This window comes from Takifugu flavidus, chromosome 9 (assembly GCF_003711565.1).
Source record: "Takifugu flavidus isolate HTHZ2018 chromosome 9, ASM371156v2, whole genome shotgun sequence".
Classification (NCBI taxonomy): Eukaryota; Metazoa; Chordata; class Actinopteri; order Tetraodontiformes; family Tetraodontidae; genus Takifugu; species Takifugu flavidus.
Window position 1 is genome coordinate 9,633,118 of NC_079528.1, and position 27,768 is coordinate 9,660,885.

At 47.7% G+C, this 27,768-nt stretch overlaps 2 protein-coding genes across 4 annotated transcripts; both read right to left on the bottom strand.

Moving 5' to 3' along the window:
- Nucleotides 1–193: 193 nt before the first annotated feature.
- On the bottom strand, nucleotides 194–22,630 carry LOC130531209 (amyloid beta precursor protein binding family B member 2). Of its 3 annotated transcripts, XM_057043088.1 has the most exons (15): nucleotides 22,289–22,627; nucleotides 18,776–20,017; nucleotides 18,218–18,423; nucleotides 17,995–18,138; nucleotides 17,824–17,909; nucleotides 17,475–17,535; nucleotides 16,623–16,769; nucleotides 16,363–16,490; nucleotides 6,152–6,157; nucleotides 4,651–4,765; nucleotides 3,984–4,059; nucleotides 2,388–2,468; nucleotides 2,195–2,310; nucleotides 1,919–2,101; nucleotides 194–1,679 (listed from the first exon to the last, which is right to left on the bottom strand). In XM_057043088.1, exons 2-15 carry the CDS (start codon nucleotides 19,992–19,994, stop codon nucleotides 1,503–1,505), a joined length of 2,745 nt encoding a protein of 914 aa, XP_056899068.1. In that variant the 5' UTR covers nucleotides 19,995–20,017; nucleotides 22,289–22,627; the 3' UTR covers nucleotides 194–1,502. The 3 variants fall into 3 exon arrangements, with proteins under 3 accessions (XP_056899068.1, XP_056899067.1, XP_056899069.1); XM_057043087.1 differs by having other exon boundaries at nucleotides 1,919–2,310; nucleotides 22,289–22,630; XM_057043089.1 differs by lacking the exon at nucleotides 6,152–6,157.
- A 174-nt stretch (nucleotides 22,631–22,804) lies between these two features.
- dele1 (DAP3 binding cell death enhancer 1) lies at nucleotides 22,805–27,153 on the bottom strand. The gene is made up of 12 exons (XM_057043577.1): nucleotides 26,939–27,153; nucleotides 26,295–26,412; nucleotides 25,799–25,901; nucleotides 25,448–25,589; nucleotides 25,105–25,329; nucleotides 24,944–25,026; nucleotides 24,759–24,852; nucleotides 24,522–24,664; nucleotides 24,270–24,428; nucleotides 23,842–23,934; nucleotides 23,562–23,715; nucleotides 22,805–23,478 (listed from the first exon to the last, which is right to left on the bottom strand). The coding sequence occupies exons 1-12, from the start codon at nucleotides 26,967–26,969 to the stop codon at nucleotides 23,243–23,245; spliced, it is 1,581 nt and encodes a 526-aa protein (XP_056899557.1). The 5' UTR covers nucleotides 26,970–27,153; the 3' UTR covers nucleotides 22,805–23,242.
- Between the last annotated feature and the right edge of the window lie 615 nt (nucleotides 27,154–27,768).

A 27,768-nucleotide genomic window follows, 5' to 3' on the forward strand; every position in this document is an offset into this window, starting at 1 on the left:
ATCGGTTCCTTTATAACTGCTTGCACAGCGATTATTACTCATTATTACACAGTTGTTACAGACCCTGTGGGTAACCTTGCCACTAACAGGCCCGCACGGTTGGGCCACTGTCACTTTGATGTCCCTGTATGATGAATGGTTATTACACACACTTCCACTGACCTGAGAAGGACGTATTCAGGAAGCTGGCTGGTTTTTCTTTTTTTGGTAATGCATTTTATTGTCACAACAGATTACATTTCTATGGTGTGGAGATGAGCGAAGAACAGAACTGACATGGCGTACAGCATCTTTCTCTGGCTTCTTTTGTGTCTTTTTTCTTTTAGATCAGACAGCAATGACACAGTTAAGTGCAGGTTGTGCCTCCGAGCATTAGAAGCAGCACGAAGGTTCGGAAAGGTTTCTTTTTTTTGGGGGGGTTTCGCTGCTGTGGGTGCATAATTAGGTGAGTGTGTGTTTCAGTGGGAGTGGACTGGCTGGATTTACTCAGCAAAAGAAAGCGGTTTTAACCCCGGCACGGAGTCGACGGTCAGCGGGCTGTCCGAGCCGGTCAAACGCTCATCACGGGGGCTCCGCATCTTTCTGGCACACAAATCTGGGATGTATGCATAAAGATTCCTGAGAAAATCGCAATGTTTGAACAAAGAAAAGGTCACGTGACGCTCGTGAGCTTTTGCAGTTTCTCCACAATGCATGAGAAGACTTAGCTAATTTAAAGACACATTACAAACCGACACCTTTCATCGGACGGCTGTGTTCTCAGAGTAAAGAAAAAGTGACAAGCCTTGATCAGAACTCCACATAAAGGATGTAAAGAGTGTTCGTTTATCCACGTACAGCTTGGAAAGAGGCCAGCTTTTTTTGTGCCACTGTAAATCCAGTAATGGTCAAGTGGAGATGACTTGTGCCGAGAGCAACTATTTCTGTCTCCGCTCTTCTTCCCTCTAAAGCATCAACTTAAAACTCCCATTAAAGACTCATGCAGGAATCAAACCTATACCCCTCTGTTACTGTCCGCAGCGCCCCGTATCCGCTAGTCATGTGACCTCTACATACAATCATTTACATACATTTCCTTGTTACAATCACTTCAGTCATACTAGTGAGGTTTTCTCTGTACAGACGTCGACTGTATGGTATTTGTGGGGGTGCTGGATTTCAGGATTTAAACACATGGAATGTTCCCTCTGCGCTCAGACCCCAGAGAATCGAGAACCCAGAGTTTCTTCTGAAATTGGACTGGAGTTTGTTTTTTCTTCTTTTGTCGGGCAGAACACTTGATCCAGGCTATCGTGGTGGATGCGTGGTTTCCACTTAGCGTTCATCCAGTCACGCTTTGTTTTTTTTAAATTATTATTGTTGTCGGGGAAACTGGTTCAGTCCCAGTCTGAGTGGTGCTTAACATATATGTACATCCTTGGTTACCATGGCTGCTTCTGATTGCGTGTTGTCGTGGCGATAGTGTGAGAGTGGCATCCAGAGTGCTCCGGTCGCTGGTAACATCATTGCTGCTGAAGTTCGGACGGCTGCTTCTTGGTTTTCAGGGTGTCTATGAGGGACTGGACGCCGCGTTTCACGCTGCTGGTCACACGGCGCGTCACGGAGTCTGGCGATGGCGGCGAGGACGCGCCGGCGCGCTGGGAGGGCGGCCGTGCAACCAGACACTTTTGATACCGCAGCTAAAGAAGGAGAACTCAAGGTTAGCTGTTTTTGATTTTTACGTTTTTAAATGAGACTAATAAATAGAACAGTCATGTTTACGGGTATGTGTTTGTGCACTTTTAATGTATTTTTTGATTGATTTTTAACAAACTAAACTGAAAGCACCAGCATCAAATATACTGTGAAACATGTCACGACATGCTACGTCAGGTTAGCTTCTTCTCATCCAGTTCCTCCCAGTTCTATCTGAACTCACCACACATGCTGTTTGCACAGCCTCAGACACACTGCCAGCGTTCGGATCGCACCAGAACACGTGACACTGGAAGTGCTGGTTCCCGGTGTCCATGATAAAGGCGAATGTATGCGCGTCCCGTCCCACCCCCATGAAGGACAAGAAACGGACGCGACACTCTACGACCGCCTCCTCTTCTTCTTCCTGTGGAGACAGACGTGGATCAGATCCTTGCATCCGAGTTTGATCTCTAATCGATGAGCGTTGCTTATTTATGAGTGAAAAACATCCCCCTGCCTTTTCTTTGATGACAGCCAGAGTGGTGTCCGCGATGCTCAGAATGACGGGAGTCCAGTCCTCCTTCCCTGTGGAGGTCAGCAGGCTTTCGATAGCTCCATTTATGATGTCCATACCTGAAGACAGGCAAGGAGACGGAGCAGTGAGAGAGGTCTCTGGATTCACAGATGGGTTCCAGTGTCCTGAGACTTACCTATGGGACGGGAGACGGTCGTCATACCCAGATACAGAACGTGAAACTTCTGCACCAGCTCAGTCTTTGGCATGGGAAACTCTGCAGACAGAACAGACGCCAGTCGTCACCACAGGTCACCTGCAGGAGCTTTAGGTCTCAAAAACAGCTTATTTATGTTTATTGGCACATCTTTATTGGCATAAAGGAAGGAAATAAATGGGAAGTGTTATTTTAGGGCAGGTTGGATGTATTCAAAGGGGTGCAGGATTTCTGCATGAAAGGAGGCTCCACCTTTGTCAACGATGGCCTGAAGGCAGAAGAGAACGCCGCGCCTGACATGAGATGCTGATCAAAGCCGATCGGTGATATGCGATCCAACAAAGCACCTCATTTTTTCCCCTTCTTGATGGGGACACACCCATCACACATTTCTACCATCCGCTCCCTCGTAAAGATGCAAAACCCCTGGAGGACCTTTAGAGCAGCATCCATCTTGTTCAGATCTTGAACCCATGATGTCACTGAATCCCAGCATGTCAGTCCATGCAAACCCTGAAGGTGGCGCTGACTTTCAGCCTGTCTTCAAGCCAAACCAGCCTCTTCTCTCATTTCTAATTTGATCAGATTCAGCTCATTTTGCACAGGTCCGCATCCTAATTACAGAGCCTCATCAATTCCCCAGTAATTACTTTATGCAGAGTATAGATCAAACCACGCAGATCAATAGGAAATAAGGCATTCTGCCTGGCATTACCTCACCAGCCAAGCTGATCTTTCCTACTCTCCTAAACCTCTAAAAACACTGGTTCTGTTGTGACGGCGTGGTGGCGCGAATGGACCCTACTTCAATGGCATCGCCTCTCGCTGGACACCAGCTGAAAGACTTCAACAAGTTGTAGCTTTAAGAAGATGTGAGGGCTCCATAATCAATGGATTCTTTGATCCAGGAGTTAGGATTGGTTTGTGGAGCTTCAAAGAAACACTAATTGGGTTTTAATGAGTTTGAGTGCCAGTGTAAATTATGGCTCTTGCAAATTAGCATGCAGGAGGTGGTTCTCTTTCCCTCACACACAGACCGCAGCCAAAGAAAGAGACAGATGCATGTTCTCTTTCTTCTTATAATTACTTGGCACTAAGAGGAACAAATGAGGATGGTGATGATGATACTTAGTCCAAGGGGAAAAGGTGGTTAGAAGATTAGGGGTGGGACGATGGAAGGAGACACATCAGCGTCTGTAATTGAAAAGATGGTCTCTCTTAAAGTCCGGCTCAGATGCTCATCAGGTCCGTGACCTTTTATCTGTGTTCTAATTATCTAAATGGTAATATTCCAGGTGCAGGTTAAACCAGATCTGAGCCTTTAAAGGTTATGGATTTGATTTTGATTTTCAAAAAGTCGTCTTTTCATCCAGGAATGGGTTTTAAATGTTGAATCAATAGCTGGAGTTTAATGAGAGTTTGCAGCTTCTCCTGATGGAATTCAAAAACTATTAAAAAGGTCATTTTCATGGTTCCACACGAGGAACTCCACCACACAGGAAACTACCACCAAGAGCATATATGTGCTACTAATCAAAGACTGAGTGTGTAGGGTGTGTGTGTGGGTGTGTTTACCTTGTAGGGGGACATCTGAGCTGGCCTGGGTGGAGCTGCAGGCCGCAGCCTTGGCACTTTTCCTCTCAGCCATAATCTAAAAGGGAACAGAGTGATGAAGTCTGAACAAAAGATTCTTCCTCAATGACAGTCAGTATTCTCTATCTCCATGGATGCTCCACAACCCTCTGCTTTAGATGGTATAACTGCACACAATAGACCCTTAACAGCTGCAAGCAAAGCATGAAACAAGTGTAGAATGTCAAAATAAAACCATCTGCAAAGGCTTGAGAGACTTTAAATTGATTTCATTAGATGGTTGTTGCTGTGCTGCAGTGGTGATTTCTGTGGTCTGGAATGGTGCACATGGCGCTGCTGCACTCTTGCTGCTACACACACCAGATTAATTGCATAATTAATCAATGTCAAGCTGCAGCTCTGCTCACGGGATCATGCATGAACATGTAGAGATTTCCTCCTCTCTCTCACACATACACACACAGAAAATAGTTCAGCACGCCACACGGGTGCAGCGCGTGGGTCATAAAGTTCCCCAGCTGCATTAGAAGAAAAGTATCAGCGGACCCATCCAAGCCAGCACCGCGTCTAGGGCCATCCCAGCTCACACTGGTTGTGATCATTAGTCCTAGACAGATCTCATAACAGAGAGGAGGCCGATGGGACTGACCTTGGAGCAGATCTCGTGGAGACTCGTGGCGATGGCGGCGGCGGGAGTATCACATCGGAAAACGTGGCACTTGAGCACCCGCGTGTTTTTGTCTCTCGCCACGTAGGCAAAATCCCTGCAACACAGGAGGAGCAGGTGAACCCACCAGACGCTGACGTTCACCTGTCGAGCAGGCGCAGCAGAGTTAAATCGACCCAACGTGCATCACGAACACTCCTTTTGCTAAATCCGTTCTAAGCGGTTCGATGAAGCCTGCCCGTCCCCCCGACGTGTCGGACATGGTTGCACGTTAAGATCAATCGTGACCGTCCCTGTGAGTGTCCTCACGTGTGTCTCCAGGGTCTCATTTAGCAAGTCCAAGTGATGACTGTTGACAGCCTGCGTCACGCGTTCTTCATGGCAAAATCTGGCCAAAGTGAACCTCCTTGCCAGGCTTGTACCTGCAGCTGTGCTAGCTGGGTGCAAAACTGTCAACCAATGCACATTTTTGTTAAACTGCTACCACGTTCTTTGAATAAAAAAACCCAAAAACATCAAAAGAGAGAGAGAAAGAGAGATTTCCTCATTTTACGTCACACTGCAGGCCAATTTACCGCTTTTAAGGACTGTTTTTGTTGCAGCTGAAATAAGCTCACTTATTTATTTGCGTCACTTTAAGGCTTCAGTGTTTTGGTGGCTCATTGTAGCAATTCCTTGCGCACCTGTTATGGTTTTATTTGCTGAACAGATTACTCTGACGCACAGGAGCCGATTTGGTCGCTCTCTGGTTATTTCTTATGGGAAATGATGCGAATGCAAAGTGGACACGTGGAGAAAAACAAGCGTACGCAGCTGGAGACGCTACACACATGCATGAGGCTGACTCCGCAGGAGAGAGAGCCGAGTGGGTGCATGCGCGGAATTATCCGGCAGCGTCGCTCGCCCTGCATGCACAGAGGGAACAGGATGGAATCATCATGCACTCCGACAGAAAATATGACGACCACAGCTGGCATTCATCACATGGGGCTTCAGTGTTTATGGCTCTATTATCCAGCCCGTCTCCTCAGCTTAATTGTGTGCTCACACACTTCGGGTCGATAATGCTTCTGCCGAGAATGAGGAAAGAGCAACGGATCGTGTGTTTATGTGTGTGTGGCAAGTGTACGCAGCGGACTCGGCTCAGGGGTATTTGAGGTCTGTGTCACCGAAGCAGCGCGAGCGGCCTTGATGCGACAAATGGCTCTTTTGTGATTTCTTTCCACTCGCCGGACGATCAAACAATATGAAACAGTGCGGCTCTTCATTTGAAATCACAGCCGGTGGCCAGTTTGGCTGAGTGATTCAGACATTCAGCGGCTGATAGTGTAAAGAGCATCAGTGACTCTGGGCAGAGCAGCGCTGCTGAGGCGGCGCCGGGGGGGTTCATATAAGATCGGGCGAGGCGGGAGAAGCTGATACGCTTACTAGAAACAATGGAGAAGAGGATCACAGCTGAGCACAGCAACCGAGAGCAAATTACCTTTCTCTGGGTCCCAGGAAGCAGGAGGAAGAAGAAGAAGAGGGCGGCAAGTGGGACAGAAGGGGAGAGTTAATTGGTTTCAGGGAAGAAAATTCACTGGGAAAAGTTTTACAGCAAGAGAAACATTAACGTACATTAGTACACAGCAGGATGTTGCTACAATCACTCTGTGTGTGTGTGTGTGTGTGTGTGTGTGTGTGTGGGCTGTATATGCAATAGTATACTAAGACACTGAATGAAAGGTATACAATACTGAGCCCTAGGGTACACATCAGATCATGTTTCACACACACACACACACACACACACACACACACACACACGCACACGCACACGCACACACACACACACACACACACACACACACACACACACACACAGACTTTTCAAAGAAACAGAACAGAAAGATTCATAAACAGTGAACCCATCAAGGTCGGTGACATCTGGGCTCTTATCAGAAACACCAAAGAACAAAAGGAGGCATAAATTCAACACTGGCAGTGTTTGTTGATCTATTTCTTCAAATTCAGCTCACCCTGTGTGTGTGTGTGTGTGTGTGTGCGTGTAGTAACAGTTGGCAGCACATTTGAAATAGGAATGTTCACAGTAAGAGCTTCAGAGCTGCTGCTTGCACAAGTTCCTCTCTAAGCAGCTGGTAGCTGCCCACACACAGACACACACACACAGACACACACAGACACACACACACACACACACTATACCAACTGATATATAAAGCCCTGTGCTTGCTGCATGAAAATATGCCTGTACGAGGCAGAAAGAAGCTTCTCTTTCTCTCTTCATTCATGCTTTTGTGCTCTGATTTCATTTCCTTCATCTGTTGACTTTTGCTCCATTTCAAATTAGAATTGAAATGGAGACACTTTCATTAGTGCCGCTTTGTTTAATTAAATTTCATTCAGCATTTGGCCAAATGCAAGAAACAGAAGTGGGAACTTTAACTAGCAACATATTAATCTTGTGATACACATGAAGGCAAAATCCCAACACGTGTGACTGATCGTGCGCTCGTCTAATTTCGAAAAGTCAATTCAAACAGCGCCCGTGGTCACTTGAAGATGAAGAGGTTCTAGCCAGGCGTCGTGTAAATGGGTCTGACGTGGCAGGCTTTAGTGGCAGTTATGTAAAACTAGTGAGAGATATTATGTTCGTGTCCTGAAGAAGTCTGTGAAACCCAAACTGGTCCAACTGCGTAATGTGATCAGTGATTAGTCTCGCTGAGAAGTGAGTTGCCTTATGTTCAAAGCCGAAGATGATCGTCCTTGTGACTGTTTTTAGACATAAAGAGGCCAAAGTGGCGGGATCCATTTCAATGGAGCTTCAGAGTCTCTCCCAAACCCAGAGTAAAGATAACAGCTACCGCGGTGGAAAAGGGGCTAAAGACTTCAGAGATGAGGGATGTGTCAGAAACGTGAGGAGAGAGAGGGAAGTGACAGAGACGGAAAGAAAAGATGGGAGGGAAGAGGAGAGGAATGGAAAGAAGGCAAGTCTCAGTGGGGCTGGATGGTGGAGGAAGCTGGAGGGAGGGTAAAAAGCAGATGAAAGGAAAGAAAGCAGGGAGATGAGCAAGACTCCCACCATTCTTGTTTTCTTTTTAAATTCCTTCTCGCTGCGCTCCACATTTATCTCCAGAGCTGAATGCGTGGCGACTGACTCACTACTACCGATCCGTTTGATCCTGGCGGCTGCGAGGCTCGCTCCTCTGCCGGGGACGTGTGCATGAAATCAGGTCATGTGCGCTGATGTATGGTGATCCGACCGGAACAGACCCGAGTGCAGCGCTGACATCAGTCGTCATCGGCACTACCGGCTCGTGCCGGAGCGAAGGACACCCCACCCGTGCACGATGAAAGCCTCTTCAGATCAGACTGAAGGCAGAAAAGGGAGCTGCAAATCCACATTTGATCCCTCCACTCAGGCGAAGATCCAAAACAACCCGTAAAACAACGACTTCTAAGCTGAGAAGATACTCAAAGTAGCACTTATCTCCATAAAACACACCTTCAATATCACTCTTTAGAATTAATCATTAATCATTGATGGTTAATTACCGATTTGGAGAAGTGTAATAACAGCTTCTGCCTCGGCACTATATTCACATGTAAAATTGTGTTGCTCTGTAGTTGTGCGTGATGTTCAAAGACCTTCCGTGAAAGCAGCCGTTTGCTGCAGGCGTCTCTATTTTTTAAAGACCGATGAGGAACTTCCAGGTTTCTGTGGAGGTGAAGATGTAGCCTGATCTTCTCAACCTCTACTGTAAAAATGGAATCAGACATCTGGGTTTTTTGCGTAAACTTGCGGTTCAGTCTTAAAAGTGGAAACGATCAAAGACTTTTGGGGATATAAGCTTGGTGTTTCTTAGTTTAGTTGCAGGAAACTGTTCCACTGGTAGTTACGGCAGTTCCCAACAATCTTTCCATCTTCAGATGAAAACGTGTCATCACAATGTTCCCTACTGCTACATTAAATGAAGCTCCTCCAGCGGGTACGTCCCCGCTCTCTCACTGCTGTTCGATGGAGACTCATGTTCCCTCCAAACCATCTGTCACACACTCAAACGTGTCAGACGTGCTACAGTCGCACAAACCTCAGACTGTTACTGTGTGTCGAGGCACCGGCGGCCATTATGCTAATCTGCTTACAGATGCTAATGGATGAATGCTGATTAGAAATGTCTGAGGAGGAAGTTCTCATGTAAGCAAAAAACAGGGCAGCCCTTGCTCTGTGTGTGTGTGTGTGTGTGTGTGTGTGTGTGTGTGTGTGTGTGTGGACAGGATGTTTTCCAATCTTGCCTTTTGTTTACTGTTTCTCCTACACTGTTTTTTGCTGGTACGATGTATTCAAAGATTAAATCATTTATCCAGGCTTGACATTTATCCACACGGCCACGTCTTAAAACAATATTCAGAAGCAAATTGATTTTTTTAGGATTAAGGTATTGCTGGTTTACACCTTCAGCCCAGTAAGATCAGATTTATTTAGGGCTTTTAATCTATTTTATTGGTCAGCATGAAATTAAATTTTCTGTTGTTGCCTGATCAGGAAAACAGAGGTGTTGAAGTCACTGGGTGAGACATGGGAACCCCCCTGGACCATAGAGTCTTCAGTTAAATGTGTATTTTAGGGCTGAGGGAGGAACCTGGAGGAGAACTTGCCAATCATTAGGACTGGTGAGGCATTCAAGGATACTTTGAAAAGATGGGATTTCTCCATGTGGTGAACGGTTTCCCTGATTTGAAACCTCATTTGTCTTTATATCTGTTCAATATTTCTAAGAATTATACTAAATATCAGAGCTTCGTTGACATTTTGGCGGTTCCTGGATTTTTGGCCCAACTCTTAGTTTTCCATGCACGAAAGCAATCGTGCACGTGAGAGGGAGAGTGAGCATCTGCATGAAACTGCTCACAGCAGGTCTGTGCAGCATCTTGAGTAGGCAGGTCAGGATTTTTGAAAGAGGAACTATTGCTCTGGCACCGTCTAAATAAAGCAATGGGAGTAAACTGAACGGTGAAAAATCTGCCGTTCCACTGTTCCCAGTGCAGAACTTTACTGGACTTGTTTGGCACATCGTCAGTGGAGCTGCTGTCCCAGGAGCTTTCCTCTGTCTTCTTTGATCGCTAATTATTTGTCACAAACAGACTTTTTAAACGCGAGTCCACAACAGATGGCTGAAACAGGAGAGTCTCTGTTGCTGAAGTGGTATCAACGGCTAACACTGTGAGAAGTGAGTGCTGTAGGCACCACGCAGGGGGCGCTAGTGGGCCTAAATGCTTGGAGAGAACACGGCTTTATTAGTTCCTAAGATCGAGTAAAGTCAAGATCTCCTGGTGCAGAAAGGAGACTATTGTTGACCTTTTTTGGTTCAAGTGCAGCTGAAAAAATTTGCAAAGCGGCGCCAGGATACTTAAAGGCTGCATGACATCTGAGCAGAGTATAACCTCCACGACCTGGTGAATTAGTCATGGCCCACAGCCATTAGGCCTAATGTAGACTGTCTGAACGTAATTACCTCTCCGAACTATAAACTTGTTTACAGCACCAACATGCAGATCGAAATGAGCACCCAGGGCCAGCGGGCATAACGAGGAGGAGGTGGAGGGTCTGTCTGCGTCTCTAGCGACACATTACATACACTCCACGCCATCAGAAACACATCTAATTATCTCCATCACCCCAGGAGATGCAGATCGAGACTAAAATTGAGCCAAAATGGCAATAAAACGCTTCTGGATTTATCAGCTCGGGGCTGCTGTGTGAGAAGCCAGATCTGCAAGGCTGATGGTGCCAGTTACTCTGAAACATGGATGCTGGAAGTACCGGTACATGTTCATGCAGCTTTCTGACCCAATTCCAAGCAGCGAGAGAAGGAAGGAGGGGCGTGCAGCCGGGAAGGCACACACAGTACCCGCGTGTCAACAGCCGCTGCATTTCATTATATATTGAAGAGCACAGATAGGTGGGTGGAGGGGCGGCGGAGACGGGGTGTGTGAGCGGAGGAATGTGGGAAAGCGGTACCCTGAGAGCCAGAGGAGAAGAGGAGCGACGTCCTGTAGTTCTCCGCCACTCTTGATCATTTCTACATCACGCCGGCGTGCGTGTGGCTGCGCCGAGAGAAAGCTTCAGAGAGTTGTTCTATCGGCAGGACGCCGCCGCTCGTGCGTGTGTTTGTGCGTTACCAAAAAGGAGTGTGTGCGTGTGTGCGTGTGTGTGTGTGTGGGGGGGAATGCAGGCTATGGGGGCGAGATCTGCCGAGCTCTCCTCACAGCAGCGCACGGATCGCGTATGCATGTAACCTAATTAGCCAAATGTGCCATAAATCATAAGATTTCATGCTGTAATTAAGAACCCAACCCCTCATTCTACAGTGGAAATATGTATCGTTTTCTCTTTGACTAATTTACACTTAAAAAAAAGCACATTTTTAAGAGCGGATGACTGAAAGAGGCATTGCGTGCATGTTTGTATTTAACAAAGTTTAGCTGTGTTACCGGATACCACAGATCAGATGTTCTCTTCTTCTACCGCCGAAGCTTGATGGCTGAAGGGTTTTTCGGAAAAGATGGGGGGTCGCGCAGGTTCAACCTGAGCCCAATCAATACTTAAATTATAAGAATTGATCGGATTTCTTCAATGATCATTTTCTCAAATCCTTCCAAGGAGACTCCATAAATGTTGGCTCATCAGTTTTCAACTTACTCCCTATTATCGGTACTGTGCCCGTCATTAACAGCCAATCAAAGCAATCGATCCTGGTAGGACACTCAAATTGAACAGCCATGCACCTGTGTTCCTGGGTTTAATGGGACAGTGGTTGGATCCCCATAAATATGCTACTTTGGGCTGAATAATCCAGCTTTTAATGCTTAAAGGCCATGTGCAGTCAGGAGGTGGATGCGCTACAGGCGGACACTGATTGCACCAGTCCGGTTCTCCTGTACGATCAGCAAAAAAAAATCATAATCGCATCACGTCACTGCCCAGCACAGCTGGGGCCCGGCGAGGGTTTTACTGGGAGGAGATTTATTGGCTGGCAGGGGATCTATAGAAGGAAGAGGAGGAGTAATCTGTCAGGAGGCGAGGGATCAGGTGTGGCCAGCAATGCTAATGCTAGCGTCTGCAACAGAGAGTACAGAGTAAAAGAGGAAATGTTTGGGGTGTTTTAATGTTTCCTAAATATTAACCTCGATGGTGCGTTCGCTTGTGACGCACGATCCTAGAGCGTTTCGGGGACATAACCCCTGCTTCAATGACCCTTCAAGGGGGGTCCCTGGATATTGGATATAATCCTGGACATGAGCTGCTAGAGCGTGTGTGGAGGAGTGGGAGTGATGGATAGTAAAAAGAGTGAAGGAGGTGATGCGGAGGAGCGATGACCTGCAGGGGAGGAGAGGGGGCCGTCATGGGGCTGGAATTGGTGCAGGAGTCGGGAAGTGCGGCCATCAATCTCGTATCGAGTGGCTCTAGGCGTCGGGGGGCTGCGTCCCTGTGGGCCAACTGGGGGGGGGCGTTGCATGTTAATTAAGGTAGCAGGTGCACCGACATCATAAACAAGGCTGTGGTTTTACTGGGAGGCGGTGGACAGAAGGACGGGGGGGACGGGCCCATGAGAACTCGATTCAGCTGACATAAATGGGGGTGGTCACTTGTGCATGTTCAGCATTGAAATATTTATGGTAGCGGAGGCTCGCGTGCCTTTGCTTCCCTCCTTTTATCTCCTCTTATTTTTCTCCATGCACCCAAAGCCAGAGTGTAGCAGTAGCAGGAAACCAGCAAAGCTGGAGGGAATAAGCAGGCAGGGGCCAACGGCTGTTCATCACGGTCAGTCAGAGTGTAGCTCACTCTTAATGCTCAAAAGCCTGTAAAAGTAATCAAATGAAACGGCAATAACCCTTTATGAGACACTTCAAACACACAAAAACAGATTCATGAAAGTATCCACAGAGAGTTTTTGCAAGTAGAAATAACTATACTAATTAGGTGCATTTCCACTGCAGGTTCCTGGTAAATACCGGAGGCTTCGGCTGCTGCGGAGGTGTGCGACAGTTTCGACCGTGACGTCACCCTGGCGAGCCGCCACAAGCAAAAATCACTACAACATAACAACAATGAGGAGGTTGAGCAGGGCGGTAAACATGGAAGGTGTAATATTCTAAGAGAACGTGGTTTCTACACCGCTGCGAGCTGTATCTGCGCACACATCAGTTAATAAATACCAGACAGCAAGTGTTGGCTTGTGAAACTTAAAATAAGAAATCTGACAGGTGGCTGCCACGTTTGTGGGTTGTGTTTGTGTTCATGGTGGTGGATGCTAAGAGAAGCCGTGTCTGCTAGGCCGGTGCTTTGACTCACCTACCCTGGAGCAGGGACTCGGTTAGGCCCCGTAAAAGTCCCTATAAATGGCCGTTCAGGGGAGGTTTCTGCAGTGCAGACACACACCGATGACCCCGGCCCTGTAAAACTACCCCAAAGTTCCTGCAGTGGAAATGCGCCTATGGCAGCAGCTAGAGACCACCAGGCTCAAGGTCCAGACTGCAGTGGAGACTCAGATAGCAAATGTGTGCAGTTGGTCGGAAGAGTCCCGCATCTAGCAGGAGGCAGCGGCAGCCTCCCTCCTCAGGTAAACCTCAGCCTGGCGTAGCCCCGATGGTGTGATGCACCAGCCTAACGCTGGTCTTTACAGAGGTTTTTGCTCTTCAGGTCACAGGCATATGTAATAGCAAGCAGCTCTCCACAGTCGTCTGACACACACTCACACACACACACACTCACACACACACACCCACACTGGCTTTGAAGATTCCCTGCAGCATATTTTAACTCTCTAAACCCGGTTTTCCTCAACCCCCTCTTTGCTTAATTCGTCCCTCCCATCTGGACTGTTTTTCCCTTCTTATCGGGTTGCCTGAACATCTCGCTTATGCCTTCATCACCTCGGCAGCCTACATCCACACACCTGACAGCAAGCCAAAGAGCGAGAGAATGGGAGTAAGTGAGGGAGAGAGAGAATACAAAGCTCAAAGCCAAACGCAGCAATAAATGAAATAAATGAGTGCAGAAATAAAAGTACTGCTGATGAATGAAAGTAGGTCTTGAAGCTGCATCCTTTCCCACAAATGCTGATATTAGAGGAAGCTGTTGAGAGAGGCAGCGATCCAGCGCCGCAGCCGTAGTAAGAGATGATGGAAGTGGAGGGCTGGATTGCGAGAGCGAGAGGAGTAAATGAATAATACTCACGCTGGCCGTCATGCTCGCCTGCTCACGGACAACTACCCGTCTGCCTCGTTAGCTCCAGCGCCACGGTGACATTGCCTCAGCTCCTCTGCTGCTGCACATGGAGGTGAAGCTCTTCTCGTCTGTGTTTTCCTCCTTTCTATAATCCTCTGGGGTTCCTTCCCCCCTCCTCCTCCTCTGCCTCCTCCTCGCTCTGCAAACCCTTTTCTCTCCCTATCTATGTCTCTAGATGGCTTCCTCCACTCCGGACTCTCTTGCAAACTCCCCACGTATCCTCCTTCCTACAAACAGGGAATCACACACTGCGTCTCCATCACTCCGCTCCGCTCTCTAACTCACTGCCGGTTTTTGTGCCCGTGTCTGGGTATCTTCTCAGGTGCTGCCAGCATTTGTCGCCTCCTCTTCAGTCTTCAGGAAAACACCCAGTTAAAGTGCAGCGATGGGGAGGACAGAGTGAGGCTGAGGAGGCTGATGCTGTGCAGCCAATGGCACAGGAGGGAGACAGAAAGAGCGCTGGAGACAAAGAGTAGAAATAGCGCAAGAGCGGGAGGACGGAGAAGTCGCAGACACACCCACTCATTCAAACACACACACAGAAAGGGAGGAAGAGAGAGCGCTCTCTCTCTCTCTCTCACACACACACACACACACACACACCACACACACACACACACACACACACACCGGTGTTCAGACCCGGGACTTGCTGAGTGCTCCATTTTTAGCTTCATGACTTCATCCACAACTTATAAAAGACATGCGGACTCATTCATATTGAATCAAACTGATGGAGGGAGGGAGAAAGAGAGAAAGAGAGAGGGTGGAGAGGGAGAGAGATAGATCATTCAGGGTGAGTCCCAGAATGTTTCTGAGATGGAGGAGAGAGGAGACAGAAGTGATAATGAGAGAGTAATGATACACTGAAGGCTTGAATTAATCCATTTTACTGATTTAAAGTTTATGCTCACTTACCATGTTTCTACTCTTTGATTGCTTTGAGTAATTATTGCAGTAAATCTGATCAGCACTCTGTTAATGAAGCCAGACTAGCGTGAAGGGCCACGCTAATATCTAAACTGGACTGTCCATGGGAGGACACACTTGTGTAATTTTTATATTCTGTGTTTATTAGTCCCTCTACACCAAGTCCTCTTTTCTGCAGTTGAAGTGTATTTTGTCCTGAACTCATGTCCTGAACAGATTTAAAACTCATAAAATGAAAGACCAGGCTCACTGTGCTCACAGTACAAAGCTCACAAACACGGTAAACACATGTAAATGTTGATTATTATTCTGGAGCTGAAGCCCAAAAAAAGAGTAAGCTTTTCGGAATACGGAGAACGTGATTCTAGCGCCCTCCAGTGGCGAGACTGAATCACAGCACTCCAGCCTCAGTTCACGTCTGCGCTCGCCTCACATGTGCACGAGCACATGAAAACACGCAAATAGAGTATCAAGTGCTGGTCATTGTTAAATTTCCATACATTTAAAACCAGAGAGAGAAGAGAGAGAGAGAGAGAGAGAGAGAGAGAGAGAGAGAGGAGAGAGAGAGAGAGGAGAGAGAGAGAGAGAGAGAGAGCCACGCTTTGCCATTACTGCAGTGAAAACTTTCTCCTCTGAGGAGACGCAGCGACAGCTGCAGCATAAACATGTTTTTGTTGCTGAAATAGGATAAAAAGTAGAAAGAGGGAGAATAAGAGAAGAAGTGATTGTAAGTGCATCAGTACTGCTGACAGGGAGGAGGAGGAGAACAGACAGTGCAGGCGGGAGCTGCTGCTGTGAGCTGAAACCACTTAAACAGCTGCTATTTTAAACTCCATTTTCAGCTGAACAGCTGGTCACACATGTCAGGACCAGGCAGCGTCTCGCTCCCAGAACTGCTCATTTGTATGGACATCACGAGGCACTGGGAGTTCCACATGTCCCTTGTGTGTGTGTGTGTGTGTGTGTGTGTGTGAGAGAGAGAGAGAGAGAGAGAGAGAGAGACCTTGTCAAACGGTCATAAATTATTAAATATTTGTTTCCAGATGTGTATGCTGTGTTCGCTGTGGTGGTTACTGGAAACTCTGGGTCCCGGGGGACCGACATTGATGCAAGCTTGGGTTGCCCCCCCATCAGCTCCTGTGCTGGCCTCAGCAGACTTTTGCTCAGCAGTGAAAGGTTAGGACCCTGCTAAATTATTAAGTGACTGGAGGCCCCACAGATCCTCCATCTGGAGTGAAAATAGCGATGAATATAATTAAACAGGTTTGAATGAATATGTTGGGAGTCTGCTGGGAACAGTAATGAGGCTGGTGATGATGTAAAGCCCTGGACGGGCACGGGCTGTCACTGTTTACGTGTTCCTGCAGCCTGGGTCATGTTTGCATCTCATTTCTGCTATCATCACACATGAATGTTCTGATCCAGTAGCAACGAAGCTTTCACAATCATTTTTGTGACGGGCGCCCACCGACCTGTCGTGGTCTCGGCCGACGCCCCACACGCGGATGCTGCTGATGGGCTGCGAGTGGAGCAGGCTGTGATCGTCTGGGTCAATCAGGTTCAACATGCGATCCTGAAGCACGAGCAGCATCCCTTTGCCCTGTGAGAACGGATCGACAGTCAAGCTGATGAAGGCAGAATTGGAGAACTGTAAGGCTGCAAGATGTTAAACTGTACCAGCTCAAACCGAATTGATCTTTCAGAACGAAAGGGTGTGAACTGTCACACTGACCTCTCCCCAGACTCCAGCCGAGTCCCGGATGTCTCTCCGGCAGTAGGACAGCTGTCTGATGCAGTGGTGGACGGCCACACTGCTCCTGCCCTCACACAGGTCCTGCTCTGCCATCTCCATCCATCCCAAAGATCGAACTGGAAATGACTAAACCAAAGAATATTTTAAAATTATGTATGTATGTATGTATGTATGTATGTATGTATGTATGTATGTATGTATGTATGTATGTATGTATGTATGTATGTGTATCAAAGTTACAAATGAAACCGAAAGTCTATAATACACCTAACTGTTCACTTCCACATATAACCACTGGGTGGCGCAAAAACAGAAACAAACGGACTGACTAAGTTCATTACGTCATTTCAAACGAAACCTGGTGACTCCTCTTCAAAAGATATTCTTCATTTTCAGATTGATTTGATTTAGTCTATAAGATACAGGGATGAATGTAAGGTTGCAGAATACCTGCTTTCATGTTATAAATGTTAGTTGTAACTGCATAAAGAGTTTAGCTGCACATATTTAACTTTAATGCTGGAGGAAAAGTGAGCATCGGTTTGCTTGATTTTGTGCCATTTTTCATGGTAAATTAGTTTATGGCCACATTAGATTGTTGTATATTAAAAGATTTAATAAAATCCATCTGTTTCACTGATTGTAATTTCTATACCTTAAATTATCATCCTCATTATCATAATCACCATCATCATCATCACTGAAATGGACAATGAAATGGTCGCCCTGTTCGGGTCTTGTCATACATTAACCAGAGATTGCTGTTCACCACCCTCATAAACATAAACATCGATTTTAAAAAAAGATATGGATATAAGTATTATAGCTAACCATTGCCTCTGCATCACAGTAAGTATTGTCCAGGTCCACTGTCTCCAACTGGGCCGGGGGGCTGCGGAAACATCCGACAAGAGGAAAGTTACAGCGTGTTTGAGCGACATCATCTCTCGCTGCTATGGAGAGTTTGACCACTAGGGGCGCCATTTGACCACAGGGATGACGACACATATGGACCACCTAAAGTGAAATGTGGGGGGATGTAATGTTATGTGACGCAATTGAGGTTTGGACATGAGAATCAAGCTGGGAACTTTTGTACTGTAACGATGCGCTACTGTGCACACAAATGAGACACTTTGTGGGTGGACTCAGAAGAATAAAGCTCTGTGTGGCAGAGTACTTGAGTTTGAGGGAAGCGTAGCGAAGTGTAGCCCCCTCAAAGGCCTTCAGACTGGGATCTGGATAGACTGGGTAGTCCTTCAGCTCCTGGTGATGGACACAGAGAGGGAGGTGAAGACAAACATCTAGTGATGGACATGGCTGAAAGGACAGGGAGAGACACACCAATCACCTTTGCAGCGCTGATGTTCAGATTGGGTCCAGAGGGTGGGACATCGTTGAAGAGGGTGGTGGAGGCGGGAGAGGAGGACAGGTACGATTCGGAGGGCGAGGGGACGGGCTCTACGGAGCTGTCGGATATCAGGCTGCTGGGCCTCTGTCGGGGGGACGAGATCTTCAGCACCACAGTAAAAACACAACGAATATCTGTTTGTTCTGAGTAAACACGCTCTCACCTCAGAGGACGGCTGGACGCGCTCCTCCAGTTTATCACGCAGGTCATCCTCAGCCCCCGCCTCGCCGTTGGGCGAGGCATGTTGGTTGCCGGGGGCAACGGGTCGGTGGTACTGTGTAGTGCCGGTGGGGACATGCCAGAAATAGACCTCTGATGAGTCTGAGATCTCCCGCCAGCCTGGGGGCAGATCGCCGTCCCCCCACACATCTGCCGATGGTGAGAGTGATACACAAACAGTTACGTGTGTGTGTGTGTGTGTGTGTGTGTGTGTGTCACAAAAACACAATCAACCACCAATGGCCTCAAACTGCTCCTCGCTCATGACACCTGCTCTACTTTCTCTCCTGGTTCCGGCCGTTATGGGCAGCGTGTGTCCCTTCTGTCCGTCCTCGTCCCTCTGCAGCACCAGACGGCCCACGAGGCCCTAACGGTGGCTTTAGAGGTGCTTTTTAGGACATTTCCAGATTAGAGATTAGATTAGAACTGCAGGTTGAGGAGGACGAGGATGGAGAGGCAGCGGGATTCGGTGTGTGGACGGATTTGGAGCGGGTGAAGATACCTGTCTCTTGTGGGGTCTGAGGAGAGGGAGTCTCCTGGGACAGGGTGGTCCAGCTGGAGTCCTCGTCTTCTGACGGGCTGACTGGAGTCATGTCCATCGTCACACTCATTTCAGGAAGCCCGGGGTCTTTCCCAGGTTCTGGGAGAGAGGCCGGAGGCCTGCTCCTGTCTGCGGCCCGGGCTTGTTTTGGTGACGAGGGGTACTGCTGCAGGAACTGGTTCTCGTTGTTGGGGTGCAGTTCCACCTTGATCACCCGAGGCTGGGAGCTGCGAGGGGGCTTCGCGGGACTGCGCGGACTGGGCTGAATGTTGGCGCAGAGATCCTCTCTGACCTGGACCGGAGCCTGGTTCTGGTTGTCTGGGAGCCATTCTGGACTATTGGTGGATGAGGAGGAAGGTGAAGACAGAGGTGCTTCCATCACCACCGGTAACAGTGGCTGCCTCGATCGCCGTGTCAGGTTGTCTTCCTCTTCCTCTGTCGTCACCGGCTCCAACTCCTCTTCCTCCTGGGGGGTCTGCTTGAGGCTCTGCTTCTCCTCCTTCTCAGCCTCCCTCTCCTTGGTGGGACTGGCCTGCTCCTTCTCTGGGGGAGTCTCTTGGTTCTTCTCCTTCCTGTCCTCCTTGTACCCCCATCTGAGGTCCAGGTCCAAGGCCTTCTCATGGTACTCCAAGAAGCTCTTGGTCCTTCGGCGAAATGGAGGCAACTGGGAATTGTCCTTCTCTGATTCCAGCCAATCAGAAGCGGAGTTATTGATGCGATCGTTGTGAATTTTGCTCTCGGTGGTGGCTCTGCTCAGCTCCAGCTGCTGACTCTCTGCTCTCCTCTGCATGTTTGCTCCATTTTTGGCTAGCTTGGGGTTGGTGGTGTTAAACAGGGAGGAAGAGCAAGTGGAGGAGTAGAGGGCAGAGCTGGAGGAGGATTTGGTGGGGAGGCCCCTCCCTCTGGTCCCGGATTGGTTCCTGTAGGACAGGTTTTCGCTGATGCCCATGGCGCTCCTCACGCTGGTCATCGTGTGCCTCTGGCGGCTCTTTGGCAGCGTGGCTGAACTTCCAGTCTCCATGGACTCTTTGATGACATCTCGTCCGAGGAGCTGGTTGTATGACGAGCGCAGGCTGAGGGAGGTGGGGGGGGCGGCGGAAGCGCCGCCGCGATTGGACAGGCCCACATTGGAAGGGGAGGAGCCAGAGCGGGAGAGGGGGGGGGTTTCTACTGACATCATAGCTGTGCGGGAGGGCGATCGAGCTGGTGAGAGAAGAGGCAGAGTCAGAAGTCATTTGTGTACTGCCCTTTGTAACAGGTTTAAAAAAAAAAAATCCACTTTAACGTTTCTGTCATCACAAAAGAGCGACATAATCAAGTTGAGCCATCCGGCGCTCATTATCATAAATCTGTCTCCCTCTCTGGCTGCACAGCGAGTCTTTTATCGGGGAGTTTATTGATACGCTAATGGTGCAGGTTATTCTCCAGAGACGAGGCGTCAAAGGAGAAAAACCTTTTCATCAAAGTCGGGAAGAAGGATTGAATCTGTGTGATATTGGGAATGAGTCAGACCCTCTGCCTGCTCATCCCGGACTGACGTTCAAAGCCGGTGCTGAGCGGTGAGCCCGTCTGTTGGGAGAAAAATCAGCTCCTGCGAACCAGCTCACTGCTTCTCTTTTATCTGGGAGTGGATCAGGCCTGCAGTGCTGGATGCAGACAGATGGGCAGCAACACCGTCAGGGGGTAGAGAACCATTCCCATAGGAACAGTCAGCATCTGTTACTTATTTATTCTGCAATTAGCAACTTTGGTTAAATCAATGTGTGAAATCAAAAAGCCGAAACTGAGACACACCCAAGTCGGGGGAAGCGTAAAAAAACACATACAAAAACACCTCAGACAATGCTGCAGTCATCACCACCTTCTCTCAAAACCACAGAAAGCACAGGCACAGCAGATTCGGTTTCAGGATAATATCTTGGGAAAGGGCAGAGGAAGGGGTTTCTGACGCGGGCAGAAAAGTCTGGACAGCGCACTTTGTTCGTGCGGGGCCCCCATTGCCTCCCCTCTCCTCGGGTGGTTGCCTGTTTTTACTGTCAGCGAGTCAGACGACCACAACAAGCTGTTTGTGCTGAATTAGCCCTCATGCTAACAGACGGCTACGATCAACTGATAGAACCTAACTGCAGAAAAACAACTCACCAGAAAACATCCCCCTACACTCTATTATACTATACTATTATACTATTATAGCAGATAGCAATACAGCATATGTTACAATCACATAGGAACACACACATAGTACAGTATAGAACAAAATACTGCAGTTTAGAATAGCGTAGCATACTTAAAAATGCTTAAAAACAGTATGGTAAACAAAACTAGGCTCTACTAGACTATACTATAATACCACACTATAATGCACTGGACTCTCCAGGCTGCCCTGTTCCCGTTATGCTTTGTGGTTCTATACTGAACTATACATCATTATAAATGGCCATGCTAAACCAAGCTAAGCTGCAGTACACTATGCTATGCTACACCATACTAGAATGTAACATACTGCACTGCATGCTACACATTTCTGCGTAATTTAATCTATACTGCGACGTGTTTTGTTAGGCTGCTTCCCCTGATTACTATCAAGTGCAGAAGAGAACAAATTCCACATTGTTAAACCAGCAGTTGCTGGATCTCAAACAGGCAGGTTGAGGGGATGAGGACAGGAACAAACGGGAGAGAGGAAGAGGAGAAGACAGTTATTAGAGGGAGAGTGTGAGGAGGATGACACAGCAGTCTGCAGGACAGGGAGCTTCGGCATCAGCCTTTCGACACATCAGCGTGGTTTCAGACTGGTTCCGGTCCATCTGCTCTCATCTCCAGCAGCTCAGGCTGGACTCAAGACACTGATGGACCGTCTCCTTCTTTCTCTCACTGTTGCTGGCAATAAAGAATCCAACCTAAATACTGATCATACAGCTGCTGTTGTGCTGCGGCCTGAGACAATAACCCTGCTAAAAAATAGAAAGTGGGAACGCTTAGACAACTTGTTGATGCCGAAAATTCAACATTCCTTCTGTTCCTTCTACACTGACTGGGTGGATCTGGGTGGATCTCTTGTCCAGCTTGGTGAGAAAAATAAACCAATGATCTTGGAAGATCACTATTCCTAGACGGATCTAGACGCCATCTCGTTGGCCAGGCCTCTTTGATCCATCCCGAGCTGCCCACAGATGCAACAGCTGAGGGGATGATTCAACTTGGAAAAGTCGATGATGTCATGGGTGGAGTACTGGAGACCAGCATCTCGCTGCCACCTTCAGAAAGTCTCTGTGGTGCAACACACTTCGTCTGCGATCCGCCACATTTGTGTAGCTGTGGTGGACGATGACCAGTTCAGAAGCTGCCATCTGAGACGCTCAAAGAGCCGCTCCCCAGCACCAGCACCAGCACCAGCACCAGCGCCGCCGCCGCCGCCGCCGCACTGGCAGGGGAGCGCATCCCGTCGACTGCATCTTATTTACTTCCACTCACCTCTCTTCGGTCGGCGGCCGGGCTTCTTCTTCCCACGACGCGCACGCACACGGAATGACGATCAGGCTCGACGGCTGTTTTTAAGCGCCAGTCCGCCCAGTAGCTTGAGCCGGGCCGCCCGTATGGGGATCACATCACAGCATCTGCCCTCCCAGCCCGGCTAGGCGCTAGCTGTGACGGCCAGGCTGCGCTTTCTCTCTGCGCCAGAGGATCCCGGAGCGGCGCGGCGCGGCGCGACGCGGCGCGGCGCGGCGGAGCGCTAGGTGCGGCCGACCAATCAGAGAGGCGGACGCAGGACGCACGCACCAGACGCAGCCTCCATAAATCTACCGGCGAGATTTTGCAGCTCAGGTAATGAAATCACACATCATCGGCGCGTGACGTCACCCCCGCACGTGGCACACGTGATCAGATATGAAACACAACCTAATGAACCCACAAAGTTCTCCTGAATACTAATTTCCGTTGATTTAAATATGCATGCTGGGCAATTAAAAAGAGGTGACCGCCATTAAATAGATTTTCTTTTCATTTTATTAGATATGTGCGTTGAAAGGCCGTATCATAGTGCATTACATTTCACTTTGGCAAGGAGTTAAACATTTTTCCGAGAACACTGACCATAATCTCCTGTCTCCTCTTAATTTGTTCCATGCAAACCATTTAGTCTGGGCTTCAGTGCTGAAAATGACAAATATCTGTTTAACCAATGATATTGAACTGGCACCGTAGCAGCTAAATGACCCATACACTCATATTTAGTATTAAACTCACATGAAACTCTCAAACATCCAAAGGCACCATAATGTAAAAGCTTCCATTTTGTGTCTAAAACATTTTAGACAAATTTCTATATAATATAAACGCATCCACACAAGCTTAACGAACAATATAAGACTTTTTGACAAAAACATTCCACATCTTTTTGCAGCTGCTCCAGCGGATTCTCCTGATTCATCCCAACCCAACGGTCCACTGGCAGGTTCCTCCCTCGGCATTAAGGGAACGGAGGGGAAGAAGTGAGGAAGACAGGGAAGGGGAGAGGCAAAGGCTCCCAGTGCTCCAGGAGTGAGGCAGGAGGGGAAGGGTAAGGGTTGAGGGGCTGAGGTGGGAAGAGAGCGGCTGCTGGAGGTGGCAGGCGGCAGAGAAACATGGAGCTGAGCTGATAGAGCGCAGTACGGCCTCTTGAGCTGGGGAAGAGGAGAAGAAACTCGTAATACCATGGTTACCACACGCTGTGACATTACTGACAGAAGCATATAATCATCCTTACGATTGGCAGCATGGGGGGGCATCACCAGGCTCCTGGCCTGCTCGTTGCCTGCTCGGGCAGCTTGTTTGTAGTATTCTGTGGCTCTTCTCCTGTTCCGCCGCACGCCAAAGCCACTCTCATAACACTGACCCAGGAACAGCAGAGCCCTGTCATCCTACGTGCAGACACAACAATAAAAAAAGAGATTCCAAGAGGAGATCACATACGTTCCCAATGTGGTGACAGGGTGCAATATGTGTGGTGAAGATTAAACTGTGGAATCGTCTAGAAGCCCCCTCACCCCACTGTCTGCTGCCATCTTCAGGTAGTGGATGGACTTGCTCTCATCTCTGACGGGCTCCTGTGAGTAAATGGAGGCCAGACAGAGCTGAGCCTGCAGGGTGGGAGAAATCGCAGATGAAGAAGCGGTGACCCAGCAGGAAAAGCACTGAAGACATTGTTTAAAAAGTTCAATCTCAACAGTTTTACCCAATATGTGAATCAAATGCGACGTTAAGTTTTTGACGAACTGTTTCGATTAGAAATGGGACTGAAAGCTATTTTGGATGTATATAATTAAGAGATGAATATTTATGCATAAGCAGCGGGGCTGGAGGTCAAACATCACTACTTCTAAAGTGAAGCATGGCAGCATGGAGTGCAGACTGTTCTGCAGCGCCATTGAGATGCATGTAAGCAGTGTTTGTCATGGCTTTTCATCATTTATACCTCGATGAGTCCGGCTGTGGCTGACTGCTCCAGGAAACTGATGGCTGTGTTCAGCTCTTCGGCGCTCTGCTGCCCCCTGCTGGACAGAATCAACTTTGCATGGCGGTACTGAGCCTGCCTGTGGCCCCCAGCTGCTGCTTGCCAGTAGTGATGCAGAGCCTTCACAAGAAAACGTGGAAATAATTTACAAAATGACAAATAGTGATTAATATTGAGTAGGCTTACTTTCAGAGTGCTATAGAAAATGCAGACCTTTTCTCTGTCCTTGTGCACTCCTCGGCCTTTCTCATAGCACACACCCACGTTAAACTGTGCCTTGCTGTAACCTTGCTCGGATGCAGCTTTAAAACAAATAAAAGCTTCCTCGTAGTTTCCACTTTTAGCGTTTTCCAGGCCTGTGGACAGAGTGTTTGTTTTATCCAGCTGAAAGACTTGAATAAGAACTAAATGTGACATCGGTGCGTGATCACTGTCTCATTTTATCATTACCAATGATGTTCAGAATAACTGGGACACTGGTGTCTCCCACTTGTTTAACGTTCAATGCAGCTCCTGCAAGCTTCTCCTCATTGGACAATGTGTTCTAAAGCCACAGAAGAGGTAAAGTATTTAAAGAAAATACAAAACAAATTTGAGCTTCACATAAAAAAAAAAAAAAAAGTGCAGACATTCACCTGCTCAGCAACATCTGCTGTCTCAGCCTTGACCTGGTTGCTATCATTCTGAAGAGGACATGATGCTGACAGATACAACTCATCTGGCATCAGGAGACAAATGGATTATTACGGTTTTGCTGTGGAACATGTGAATACAGCGGGACAGGGACTGCACACACCTGGTATAGATGAATCCTGGATCAGGAGTGGCCTCTCTGGGTCAGAGGTCAGTGGATTTGGTTTGGTGGCATCATCTGTGCTGCAGCTACTGCTTGTATCGCTAGTGCTGCTGACGCTGCTGTTAATGCTGCTTTGTGATTGTAACTCATCTCTTTTGGGGCCTTCTGGAGCCCCTTGCAGACAGAACACACTCCTTCCTCCAGGCAGCACATCATTTTTAGGCACTAGAGAAGTCAGACACAGATGGCTGCAAAGTCAGGATTCTTACCACACAATAAAAATGAGCTTCAAAGGAGCTTAGCATGTTTGTTACTATGCAGCAACGATGTTATAAGGACTCACGGATCTCCAGGAGGATTCGGTAGCCACACTTGCGTAGGGTGGAATGGGTTACCGCTCTCGGGGTTGGACTGGGCTCTGTGCCTGACGCAAACTGAGAATGGATCCTTCTGCAGATGTGCATGAACAGAACTGCAGCAGCGCCCTGCAGGAAAACATTGTCTCCACTGTCACTTATGTACCGTGACATGAGAACAGCTTGTGGATGTATCAAAGTCCTGTATGTATCAGGGATGGACAGTAATCTGTAAAATCTCATAATATTTAAGCCTGGCAAACACTAACTTTTAATTTGGGACTTTCAGTCAAATTCTGAAAAACATTGTGATTTCTCAGTCAGATGATCAGACATACCCAAGAAACGGCATCAATGGCTGTGTAGCGTGGAAGCTCAGCCTGACCAAAGTCAAACGTTTTCTGCTTCCTCCTCCTCTCTCCATCCTCCTCCCTTTGAGAGCTGAGAGAAAAGACAGGACAAATAAAATATTTCTGGTTTAGTTTCCAGCCAAGTGGCAACACAGAACTACCACAGTAAGAGACTTTCATGATCCTGTTTAATCTAACGGTGCATGCTGCTAAATGACTCAAGAAGCTGAAAAATTGGCAACAAATGGGTTCGAAGAAGGGTGACAGACTCAAGAAAGAAGAGGGATGAAGGTAGTCACTGAAGCAAAGTTGTTTTGATCAGCTGATTACTGAGTGCAATTCAGGGCCAATTGCTGCCACAAGTGGGGTGCTCATTTTCTTTCTTCCAAGTTTTAGGATTTTGTCATAAATAATGGCGCCGTTGACGCGACATTTTCAGGCGAAAGCGAGAAGCTTGAGAGACAAATGAAAACACAGGCAGTACCTGCTATCAGACCCATGTCGAGAGGTGGAGAGGGCCGCTGAGGTGTTGATGACCTCGTCCTCCACATGGTGGTTCTGTGGCAGGCGCAGTTGGGTGTTACCATAGCACCGCTGCAGAACTGAGAAGCAGAGGGAAAAGAGCAAACACAATCAGGGGTGAACGACCTCTCACCTATGAAAGCCACAATATGTGGAAAAAGGATCAGCTTGGCGGAGGCCTCTGTAGTTCTATTTGCATTCACTGACTTATTTGCTAGCAGTAGCGCCACAGTAGCGTTTCTGCACTAAACAAAAAGCAAAGCTAATGTGATGCTACATTAACGTGATGTTTCCTACGGTGACATTATGAAAATGCTGCTGGATGTTTGTCAAACGTCACATTAAAGTCCAGCTGTGCAACACAAACAGATGTGAAGGCAACACGAGCCGGCTCACACCAAAATAACCCGAAACTGGAGACGGTAACCTTTGCTGACTTTCTATGAATAGATGACACGAGGTAATCATTTATGTTCTTCTCACACAAATGTATGCTTAATGAAAAGTGGACAGCTGAATGATAATAAAACAATAAAAACACACTGGGTAGGAAATAAAAGGGGGGGGAGGGGGGGGTGTTCCCATCGTCATTGACAGTGCTCTCACCTCTGCCGACAAATCCATGAACTCTCCACATGCTTCGGCTCCTCAGCAGTTTCAAGGACACAAAAACCTCCTAAATAACATGTTTGAGCTCCTCGGGGGTCGTTCGGTCCGTTAATAACAGCAGCGTAGATTAACGACGCCAAACGACATCCCTCACGAGATGTCTGAACAACAAAGTAAACCGGAAGCGGATGAGGTGACGCAACAAGGAAGCTGCTAGGCTACCGCAGCGACATCGTGTGGTCGGATGAACGAACTACAATAGATACACGCGCGCTCTTGCAAATTGTGCTCATTTTTGGAGTCCTGACTTTTTGGGGCCCCGAAAACGAAAAATAGATCAACTGTAAATAATTTTCCGAGTTAATAAATCATATCACTTTGATTTAACAGTAAGATTATACTGAGGTCATTGAAGATTAGAAAGGATAGAACAAGGACATTTGGCAGGCCATACCGAATGAATCAATACAATGTTAAAATCTGAGCATTCTTTATGCATAAATTATATTACTTTAACTACAATACGAAACCACAGAAGTACCTTTTATTAACAACAGAAACAATTTAATTCACTTTTTCATTTTAAAAGAATAATAGTTTGAACAATGGGAAATGCTGTAATTGCAAAACTGCCACATTGATCTATGTCTAAATTGTAAATAGATAAAGGACTCATTTACTGAACAGGTCACAGCTCATTAGTTAGTCTGTAGGACAGTTAAGTGTGTTTTTCTCTGCCTGTGCAGCAAAGTGTAAGTTGTCAGACAATCCTTCCGTAAGGCAAAAAGGTCACAAAGGGACCTACAGGGAGGAGACACCAAATTAAA